The sequence below is a fragment of the Rhipicephalus microplus genome, chromosome 10 (genome assembly GCF_043290135.1).
Source record: "Rhipicephalus microplus isolate Deutch F79 chromosome 10, USDA_Rmic, whole genome shotgun sequence".
NCBI lineage: Eukaryota > Metazoa > Arthropoda > Arachnida > Ixodida > Ixodidae > Rhipicephalus > Rhipicephalus microplus.
The window spans coordinates 41,714,525-41,726,153 of record NC_134709.1 but is presented as its reverse complement, the minus strand read 5'-3'; the positions used below and the strand labels follow the sequence as shown (position 1 = coordinate 41,726,153).

Below are 11,629 nucleotides of genomic sequence, written 5' to 3'. Positions count from 1 at the left end.
TGGTGACTGCTGAATTTCTCCGATACAGATTATTGTGAGGGGCAGTACTAGATATACTCCTCCTTTCTGGAGACATGTATAGGTGAAAACTAGGCTAATTATTGTCGTTTATTCATATTGCCGATCGTGACACATGTCGTTTTACTATTTTATTGCATACGGACATGTATTAGGCGATCAACTGAAGCACATCCACTTACGCTCTATGTTAGTTGGGAGGCGGCCACGCCGCTCCAGCAGTAAACGTGACAGTCGGACCATGCCAACAGAAAAGAACAGCCAGTTTTATTCACACTCGTGAATATATATAGGAAAGTAAGGGGGAGAGGGAAGGGGGATAAGATTGTGCACATGCGCACTTGAGAGCTTGGGTCGCGTCGTTCAATGGGTTACAGCATTTCTTCCCCCTTAGTAGCCAAAACGCACGACCGGTTTCTTGGCTCGTGTGGAGCGACGTAGTACGTATGGTTGCGATTCTGGGGTACTCTGAGAGGTAGCCGGCGCCGTTGTTTCTAGTCGTACCGGCCCTGGGGAAACCGGTGTAGATGGCCTCGACATGTCGTCGGCTGCTGGCGTTTCATCTGGGCTCCGCTTGCGAACTTGATCCACGTGGCGGCGGACAAGGCCATCCACAGTCTTTACCTCCAGGAGGCGAGTGCCACGCGTAGCCTCCACTGTGCCTGGGAACCACTTGTCTCCGGCGCCGTAATTTCGCACGTACACGTAGTCTCCCGGTGCGAAATTCCAGCCTGGGTCACTCGCAGCTTTGGCAGGATAGACTCTGGAAGGAAAAGACATCTCCATTCTTGTGCGCAGACGGTATCCTAATAGCCTCTCTGAGGGAGAAGGACCCTCCTGGTGTGGTGCGTTCCGATAATTGCACAATACACGTGCCAGTGAGGTGAGGAGGCAAGTGCCGCCTATCTTCTTCAAGCCATCTTTGATAGTGCGCACGGCTCGCTCTGCTAGTCCATTACTCTGGGGGTGATAGGGAGGTGTTCGAATATGCGCAATGCCATTGCGCTCCATGAACTGCTCGAACTCTCGTGCCGTGAATGGCGTCCCGTTGTCAGAAACCACCGTGCGCGGTATACCAAAACGGCTAAATATCGTTCTGAGGGCCTCGACTGTGCTATGCGAGTTGGCCTGCGACACGGGAAGCGCCTCAATCCACTTGGTGTGCGCGTCGACAACGATGAGTAACATTTTCCCTTTTACTGGTCCCGCATAGTCCACATGTAACCGCGACCACCTTTCGTGCGTCTCGGGCCAATTTACTGGTTCTTTTGCCTGAGCCATCGGCAACGCTTGCACACAGTTTTGGCATGTCGCCGCAACGCGCTCGATGTCTTGCTCTACGCCGGGCCACCAAAATAACGATCTGGCCTTCGCCTTCATGGTGGAAATTCCTTGGTGGGCTTCATGCAGTAGCCTTAGCAACTCCCCGCGTGCTGCTGTCGGCACTACAAAGCGATGGCCCCAGTAAAGAAGTTCTTCACTAACAGACAGCTCATGCCGCCTTTTGTAAAAATCGGCGATTTCTGTAGTTTCCGTGTCGAGTTTTTTCGGCCAACCTTCCCGGGTATACTTGCGTACCTGGAAAAGTACCTCATCCGCGACGGCGAGTGCCTGGAGTTCCTTCCATGGCAGGGCCGGCTGATCCCACTGGTCCAGGGTCAGAACTTGAGCTTCGTCCTCCTGGTCCACTTCTTCCTGCAACGGTTGGGGTAGACGGCTAAGAGCATCAGCATTGCACATGAGTTTACCCGGTCGATGTTGCAACCGATAACGGTAGGCACCAAGTATGATGGCCCAACGCTGAATGCGCGCAGCGGCCATAGCCGGCGTCTGACGATCCGCTCTTAGGAGACCCAACAGTGGTCGATGGTCGGTTAGAAGCGTGAACTGTCTGCCCAGCAGATAATCTCGGAATCGCGTGACGCCATAAACCAGAGCCAACGCCTCACGTTCAATCTGTGCATAATTCTTTTCTGCGGCAGTAAGCGTCCTGGATCGAAATCCAAGGGGCTGATACTGTCCTTCAATTCGGTGGAATAGTGCCGCTCCCACACCGTAGGGTGACGCGTCGCACTCCAGAAATAGCTCTCGTGCGGGATCGAAGTGAGTTAACACAGGCGCGGAACACAAAACGGCTTTTGCTTTTCGGAAGGCATCGTTTTCGCGCTCATCCCAAGACCATTTCGATTTCTTTTCCAGAAGAAGGTATAGGGGACTCAGGAGCGTGGACAGATTAGGCAAGAATTTATTGTAGAAAGTTAGCATGCCCAAAAAAGACCGCAATTCCGTGACATTGTGAGGAGTCGGTGCCAGCTTAATTGCTTCGATGTTCTTGTCTGACGGGTGCAACCCTGCCGCGTCAATTCTGCGTCCTAGATACGTAACTGACTCCTCACCTATTCGGCACTTGTCCGCGCGGAGCTTCACGCCGTACTCCCTGAACCGCTGCAAGACTGCTTGCAGGTTCGCAGTTGGCTTATCGTTCGCATCTGCTATCAGGACGTCGTCTAAGTACGCTTGAACCCCTGGGAGGCCTTGCAGCACCTGCTCAATTGTTCGTTGAAAAATCGCAGGGGCCGAGGCTATCCCAAACGGTAGCCTGTTATAACAAAAGAGGCCCTTGTGAGTGTTTATAACCGCTAACTTGCGCGAATCTTCGTCTAGAAGAATTTGGTTGTAGGCATCACGTAGATCCAAGATACTGAACTGCTGCCCTCCACGAAGCGTAGCGAAAATGTCGTCCACTACGGGTAGAGGATAACTTTCCATTTCACATACTGGGTTTAGAGTAACTTTGAAATCGCCACAGATGCGGACTGTTCCGTCACGTTTCAGCACTGGCACCACCGGGGTTGCCCATTCTGAATAGGAAACTGGCGTAATAATGCCTTCGGCCACGAGTCGATCTAGCTCGGCGGACACTTTGTCTAGCAAAGAAAATGGAATTTTTCTTGCCTTACAGAACCTTGGGGTTGCTCCGTCCTTTATATGAAGCCGTGCTGGTGGTCCCTTGATGGCTCCCAGGCCCTCCGCAAAAAGGTCTGCGTACTGTTCCAGCACGGGTGCCGCTGTCCGACTCTCCAGCTTCCCGTCCGATGAGAGTGACGCGATGTGAAGAAGCGGTGCCCCTTGTGTCTCGAGCATCTGTAACAGGTCACGGCCGCAAAGGCTAGGACCTTCGCAGTCTAACACAACGAGATCGCAGTCAACTGTTGCAGACTTGTAGGAAGCTTGCATTTTGACAATGCCCCGCACTGGTATCTTCCCAAGATAGCATGACAGAGTTAATGCAGCTTTACAAAGCGGTGGCCACTTATGACGATAGGCTTCGTATATCGCTTTAGGCACTACGCAGACAGGTGAACCTGTGTCGATTATCATATTCAGTGGCACTCCGTTCCATGTAACCTGCTTGTGTAGGGGCGGAACCAGGCTTCCATTACCCTTCACTGACCATATTTGTAGTGCGTTACAATCGTTATCTTCACTTTCCGCTGAACACTCTGTTATCGCGAAGGTTCTGTTGGTGGTGGCTGTCCGGGAGCATACTCGCGCCAAGTGACCTTGTCGCCCACATTTGTAGCACCTGCGCCGTCGTAATGAGCATTCCCTGGCTTGATGTCCCTGTTTGCCACAGCAGCTGCAGTGCTGCGATAAGCTGCTCCGTTCGCTCCTGCTGATTTCGGGTTGCCTGCTACGCTGCACGTTGAACACCCCAACGGCGTCACCTTGCCCGGTCATCTGTTGCGACCCTAACTCCGCGCTTTCGGCTGCTAGAGCTAGTGCTTCCGCTTCTGCCAGCGTCAAGTCCTTTTTGGCTAATAGTTGTTTCTGCAGGTTTTTCGAGCGCACTCCACAAACGATGCGGTCCCTCAGCATTCGCTCCAACATTGAAGAGAAGTTGCAGTTATGCGCTAGCTTGCGAATCTCGACGATAAACGCCTGCACGGACTCCCCTTCTTGTTGGTTTCGGTGAAAGAACTTGAAGCTTTCTGATATCTCGTTAGGGGACGGATCATAGTGCTCGTTCAAGGTTGAAACAACTTCTTCGTAACTCAGCGAGCTTGGTTTTCGCGGTGCGATTCTGCCGCAAAGGATTTCAACGGTCCTCGATCCTAACGCAGCCACCAACAAGGCCCTTTTCTTCGCGTCGTCCGTAACTTCGTTCGCTTCGAAGTAGGCGTCAATCTTAACGAGATACGCTTGCCACTTATCTGTCTCCTCTGCAAAATCCGGAAGCTTGAGGGCCATGGCTGCGGGCGGGCTGATGGGCGTCTTCGTCTTGGTCTCGCCGCTGGCGCCCGGCTTACACGTATCGGTGGGTATTCTCGTCGCCACTGTTAGTTGGGAGGCGGCCACGCCGCTCCAGCAGTAAACGTGACAGTCGGACCATGCCAACAGAAAAGAACAGCCAGTTTTATTCACACTCGTGAATATATATAGGAAAGTAAGGGGGAGAGGGAAGGGGGATAAGATTGTGCACATGCGCACTTGAGAGCTTGGGTCGCGTCGTTCAATGGGTTACGGCACTCTAAATTAATGAGTGTCCTAAGGATATCACTGAAGTAAGGTGATAAGTAATTTTGTCGTAATATTCTGGAGGGCTTCGATTAGCCGACCTACAATTGCTCCCCGCGTCTTTCACAGAGGAAGTGCGCCCGAGTTGTCATTGCCTCCTCTTTAGTCATCTGTATTTTGATTGTTTTTGGTAGCACAATGGCAATATATATCAGTATCGTGTTTACCGTAATCTTGACTCCATCCAAACCAAAGGGTCGCACATGCAGCAGAACGGAGACTTTCCGAAGAAAACGAAGTATTCTTCGAGATAGAATTTCTCTTTATTTTTTCAGCAAGCGTTGTAAAAAATGATCTATTATGAGGTACAGTGTGGCCAATCCCCCATGTGGGTATGAGCCAAGATCTCCTAGGAGACAAGACAAGACTACTGAAGAAAGAAACAGTACGTGTGAATTGTATGTAACGCGCAGTGTTTCATACCAGACTCTGAATGCGTGCTGCATTCTTCTTGAACAAGAAAATGATCTCCATGTTTGTTCTTACATTGTCCAACATATAACGACCACCGTAATACTCGCAGCGTGAATTGGCGCCATTCACACTGTGTCCACTGTGATTACATCTGCGCGTCTGCTCTGCGAGAATTCTTGAAACGGCGTTACAATGAAAAGCAGCGCTAGTTTCATGAAAGGAAAGAAAAATGAACCCTTTTAATTGATCGAGTGTAACCCGTGAGCGGATAACGCGGCTCTCTTCTGACTTCGCTTGCGGATAGTGCTGTCATTTTTTTTTCTTCACCAGTGCCCTTCATACTACACAACCCGCAAACTTCAACGCATAGTAGGTTTCCAGCACATGCGGATGTTTCGCAGAGGCATAGCACTTATAAGTGCGGCGCAAATCTACAGAAGAAAATAAAAAGCCAATTTAAGAATATATACGTCCCAGCATTGACTTTGTCTCTCGTACACCTTGACCCAGCATTTCCAAATGAGCGCGAGGTTGTATGCAAGCGCGAAACAATTTTTTTTCTTGCCACGTGCAAGCTACGCCAACCGCTCGGCAGCCTTTTCGATCCTCCGTAGGAGCGCCGGCGTGCGGAGAGAAGAGCGGGCCGCGACCACCTCTGGAAAATCGTTCTCTCCGCGTGATTGGGACAGGCCAATGATTGAGACAACGTTTCTAGAACTAGGTCTAGAAACGTTGGATTGAGACACGCCGCGCGCCCGCCATCTTGGAGGCCATGTTCGGGCGCATTGGTACTGCCACTGCCGAATGAGCGTGGGTCTGGCCACCCTAGCGTTGGCGTAGGGGACACTTCCAAGGAGGATATAAAAAACTGCTGGAGTGGAAGCCGCCTATGCTTACCCATGGGAGGGGGTGAAGCCGCGCCGAGCCGCCGCCGGCCATCTTGGCAGAGGCAAGAAACAGCCGAGTACAGCTGCGCTCGCGCTTATCTAAGCAGCAGGTGCAGTTTCTCGCGTCTTCAAAGCAATAAAAACAGTTGTGTCAGGTTGTAAGCATTTATTCTTTGCTTTTTGGTGGCGAAATGGCCTACGATAACGCTTTGAGAAACTCGAATATGGCAGAAAAAACACAATCACACAAACATTAAAAATATATGCGAACAGTATAGCCGAAACGAGCAGTGCGGGGCGACTCACTAATGTTTGAAAATGATCATTCTTGAAAGAACTGGCCTGACCCTGTCCTTGATGATCTCGCGGTTTCTTTCTTTTGTCATAAGGTGGATGCGGATTTTCACATACAGCTCCGCAACTTTTTTGCACAAGCTGTAGATATGATTGTCGAGGGGATCAAGGTCAAGAATGTGCTGCTCTAGCTTCTGAAACCATTTTTCCTCTACAGACAGTCGTAGCACTTCCAAAACGAGATGCTTTGACTGGGAGTTAACTGCTTGAAGTGTTCCACACTCATCTGTAGCCGTCGCAGCCCCTTTTCAACGGCTTCACACAAGCCAATGACATCCTTGGACGGGGACACAAGCCCACCTCTGTTTTTCTGCTCAACTAGGGGAACTAGCTCATCTGAGTACAGGGCTGCAATGCACTCTTCGCATGTTGTTGTCTTGCACACTTGGCGTACAACGAAGCCTGCGATATAAGGCACCACCGCAACAACTACGGCAGAAAGGTTTTCAGGGTGCGTGTAGTCGTGGTCATCGTGAGGCTCCAAGATCGAGGACCTGCGCATGTCTGTGAGCGCACTTGTTGCGTCTACCTGGGCGACAACAGTAGTGGCATTCAGGATGGAAACCATGTCTTTGGTGCAGTTTCCCGAGCTAGAAGACGTCACTTCTGTTTGCACCAGCAAACGCTTGTATGCTGCCATGAACTGAGCAGCGCTTGGGTTGTTGTTATACCCACCTCGGCCACGAACAGATCCGAAGAAGTTCTCAGCGTGATCCTGACTCAGTTTGTGCGTCAACAAGTACTTCAGCTTACCCTGGCCAACAAGCTCGTCGAACATTTTTTCAGTGCTCGCCATGCAGATCAAGAAGTTCACAAAACCAGTTTTTTTCAAGCCTTCTAAAACTGGCCGCCCAGCCGGATCTCTCAATCCCTTTATATACGCTTGGGTGTAGGCAAAGAATGGCTTCCAGCAGGCTTCATTCTGCTTCCGCAGAGGAGCCTTGTACGACCTTGCAAAAGGGTTCCTAGAATTAAAAAGGTCGAACAGGTGATCGAAGACCCTCACGAACTTCGATGTTGCACTGGCGCCCCGGAACTGGGGTAGCTTCAGCACATTTTCACAGAAGTCCAAGGCGTCGGCCACAGAGGAACTCAATGCTTGCGCAGCATATCGCACCTTCATCTTTTGTTTTTCCCATTGCACGTGGACTTTCGTGAGTTTGTTGCCCAGCCGCAGCCCTTCGGAACGCTGCAATGCCTCCAATGCCACTATGTAGGCCCACTTTATGTGCTTTCCTTCAGCATCAACAATGTAGCTTAAGTTCGCCAAGGAATTACGGATAAGCTTAATCATGTGGCAGGCGTCTAGGATAATGTAAACATTCTTAGCATCGTCAGCTAGGTTCACAAAGCTTGAAGAAATTTGCTCACAGTCAACACGAAGTTGAGCACCTAAACACCTGGCCATAGTGAAATTCGACGAGGCTCCGTCAAATGTGGGAGAGACTACTTCAGCCTTCACCAACGCAAGCTTCTCAATGCACTGTTTGGCCAGCTCGGCCCTCTCTGCTCCTGTGAGTGAGTCTATTAAGAAGTATCCAACTGGCATCTTAAATCTGACGTTGATTCCAACGATCATGAAGACACACGCATTTGCAGCTTCAGGAAGACCGTCATCGTCAAGCCCAGTTCCAAAGTCAACATACCCTACTACCTTATCTCCAACTAGCTCTACGTGTTTCCTGATGGCCATGTCGTCTACAATTAGAGCGCAGTAGAAGGGTTCATCACGTGCTTCCGCAAACTTCTCAAGGAAAGCAAATGCTTCGGCTGTGAAGCCAGGAGCTCCTTGAATCGACTTGTACCAGCCCCTTAGTGTTCGCTGGGATGGGAGGGCTTCGTTGAACTTGGATCGTACATACTCGTACGCGGCTGGACTGTAAAAATGCAAAGTCAGTGCAAATGCTCGCAGCTCAGGTGGGTACTTGCCCTTCTGCTCATTGCCCACCCTGCAAAGTAGTTGCTGAATGTCATCCGAGAAAACAGATGAAAACACATGTGAGCCTTCTTCTGACAAGAGTTTTTGCTCTCTGATTTCTTTGATGATTTCTTGGGCGCTTTCATTTCTCTTGACCAGCCTTCGTTTAGTTTGTTGCAGTGTTTTGACCTTCTTCTTCAACTGGGTTATCTCTTCTTGTGAGGAAAGGACCTTGTCTTTGTAGAACTGTTTGGTTGGCGAGTCTTCAGGAAAATTTTCAGCTCCAGGCAGGTCGCACAACCCAGAACACTCAGGACCAGGCGGGGCCGGGAAATCTCGAGACTTGGGGTCGGAACGCTTCCGTTTGACCTGGGTTTGAAAGCATACGTTTTCTCAGACGAGCTAAAAAGGCAGCAAGCGCAAAAACTAAATGAAACCTCACTCGTATAATGTGGTACAATTAAGCTACACATTTTCTTTGAAGAAATAATAAATGTATTAAGTAACAAGCTTTTTCATAATCGTGCACGAGACATTGTATGCCAGCAAAAAGGACATGCACCCGCTCTGGTAATACTTTCCATTCGCCGGATGTGCCTTTAAGTATTGAATTGTAACCACTGTCAGTATGCTGTGGATGTCAATAATGTTTTTGTAGTAAACATTGCTGCATGCCCATTCCTGCTTAATACCTGGTAAACAGGTCAGCAGTAATAAATAAATAAATATGTATCTTGATCACCAGTTAAGGCGAAGGTGAAGCAGTTACCATTACCGGTAACTTCACCTTCGCCGGCGGCGTCCGGTAATGCGGTAAACGGTAACGCAAACATGGTAACGATATGCTAAAACTACAGCTACTCCTCCACAGTACCGCCAATTCTCGGCACGCAATCAATGCCACGTATACTCGCAACAACATTTCGTGGAACAAGTATTATGTAGCGGCCGTAACACCACAAGCGTTATGCACGCTAAACATTACGCTTCTCGTCCAACGATGGCAGTAATACTCACAGGTTTCTGCAGATGAGGCGGAAAAGCTGGAAACGACGTGGGCACACTTCCCACCCGCAGTCGCGTCGTTTGCCCAGTGCGGTCAAAGCACTCAGGACTGAAATGTACAGAGCACAGGCGGTCTCCATCCTTAGCGCGCCACCCTTCACGGCGAACTGCCCGCTCCCAAAGACTCCGAACTTCTGCATTCTTTGGAAACCTGTCAAGAAATATACGACAATCAACTGCGGCACACGTACACACAATGCCATTTTGCTGCTCTTTCATGCGCGGGCCTGCAAGCAACTACAATGCGGCTGAAATGACCGCGAGTAGAACACGCTAAATTTCATGTACTTACAGGTGAAATGTGAGGCCAGAACCTTTCTTCAGCCTGTTTGTGCATCCGTAGGCAACGCAGGAGGTAACCATTATCCAAGAGCAAGACTTGCACTCATTGAAAACTTTGAAGAGAACAGCGTGCACCAGCAACGAAGCGTGGAGGCGACAAACCGGCAGCGCGCTTTCTGCCTCCGGCAAGATGGCTGCCGCTGGCGTCACCTGACGGGCGTCGTTTCCACTCCAGCAAGTTTTTATATCCTCCTTGGACACTTCTAGTACACTCTAGTAGGGGGAAGAGCTATGGAGGAAGAAAAAACTGGGGAGAGTGAGCGCTGCTACCGCCTCTAGCGGGCACATTTAGCACTAGCAGTCACGCCGGAAGTAGGCGGAGAGACAAGCCATAGAGTTTCCCAAAATTAACTAGAGGGCACTCTGGCGCTGCGATCGTGGAAGGGAAGGTGAAGCTCTTGGACTAGGATTCAGTGTAACGAAGTGTGGATTGATGGTATTCAATGATCCCTGTGATCAGACGGTGTCCATACAAGGCCAAGAAATACCGAGGGTAAGTGAATACAAGTACCTTGGAGTATGGGTAAATGAGAGTGATAGATACATGGAGGTACAGGAAAAAGCCTCGGCAGCAAAAGGAAAGAGGAATGCGGCAATAATGAAGCACAGAGCGTTGTGGGGATACAATAGGTATGAGGTGCTTCGAGGTCTGTGGAAGGGTGTAATGGTTCCAGGGCTTACTTTTGGGAACTCAGTGGTGTGCATGAGGGCAGAGGTGCAATCGGGAATGGATGTAAATCAAAGGACTGTGGGACGCCTCGCGTTGGGTGCTCACGGGAAGACGACAAACGAGGCTGTAAAGGGCGATATGGGGTGGGCAGGTTTTGAGGCGAGGGAAGCGCAGAGCAAAATAAGGTTCGAAGAAAGGCTAAGAAATATGAAGGAGAGTAGATGGGCAGAGAAGGTCTTCCGTTATTTGTATAGGAAGAGCGTGGACACACAGTGGAGAAAAAGAACTAGAAGACTCACTAGTAAATATACGGCTGGTATTGTGAGCCATATGTCAACAAAGAGCGTTAAGGGAAAAGTCAGGGAGGCGGAGAGGATTTACTGGATGGCAGCTATGGAGAAAAAACCGGCTTTGAGTAACTACCAAAAGGGCAAAAATGAAATAAGGAGGGAGGCATTTTACGATAATTCAAGGGGAAGCGCTTTACTGTTTGAAGCGAGATCGGGTTGCCTTAGAACGCGTAGTTATAAAGCAAGATTCAGTAAAGAAGAAGAACAATGCACATGCTGCGGGAAAGATAAGGAAACGGCGGAGCATGTTCTGATTGAATGTGGAGATATCCACCCAGGTGTACGTTTGGGCACGAGCCTACAGGAAGCCTTGGGTTTTAGGGACAACAATGGAAAGCTGAACACACCCGTGATTGAAATAAGTAAGAGACGGTTAGAGTATTGGTGGCAGAAAATTAGAGAGAAAGGACAAAAATAAATATTGGAAAAATAAAATATGGACAGTGTGCCGTAAATGGCAGAGAACTTAAGCTGAAAATTTACCTTTTTTTTCCATTAAGATAGAATTTATCGAAGTAGAGGCATTAGGCCAACATAAAAAAAGAAAAAAGTTTTTTTTTTGTCGAGCCTAGTGGCATACTTGTCACCACCCCGTTATAAAGGGGACGCTCATAGCATCCATCCATCCATCCATCCATCGTTCAGTGACCATGGGTAGGGTGTCTAGAATGGGAATGATTCCCCATTCTAGCCACCCTACCATGGGAATGATGGGTAGTACACACATTTGCCTAGTCTTCGTACTTGCGGGTGGCAAATCGTACTTGCGGCTTCGTTTATTGCTGGTTACGGTTTTGTTTTGAAAGAAAGAACGAACCCTTTTGAACTTAGTGACTTGATTCAAAATGGTAAGCCTAAAAGAATAAGGCTGTGAAGCGCAAACGGTGAATATTTGCTAGTTTGTGTTTTCGTGAAAAAACAGCTCTAAGCCACACGAACACACACGGAGCCAGAAGCAGGTCAGAAGTACGAAAATTATAGACAAATGTGTGTACTACCCATCATTCCCATGCTCGCTGAAGCGCCGTGTGAT

The 11,629-nt window shown here is 49.4% G+C and overlaps 1 protein-coding gene across 1 annotated transcript; it reads right to left on the bottom strand.

Moving 5' to 3' along the window:
- Positions 1 to 260: 260 nt before the first annotated feature.
- On the bottom strand, positions 261 to 1,714 carry LOC119176190 (uncharacterized). The gene is made up of 2 exons (XM_037427357.2): positions 1,597 to 1,714; positions 261 to 781 (listed from the first exon to the last, which is right to left on the bottom strand). Exons 1-2 carry the CDS (start codon positions 1,611 to 1,613, stop codon positions 409 to 411), a joined length of 390 nt encoding a protein of 129 aa, XP_037283254.1. The 5' UTR covers positions 1,614 to 1,714; the 3' UTR covers positions 261 to 408.
- Positions 1,715 to 11,629: the final 9,915 nt, after the last annotated feature.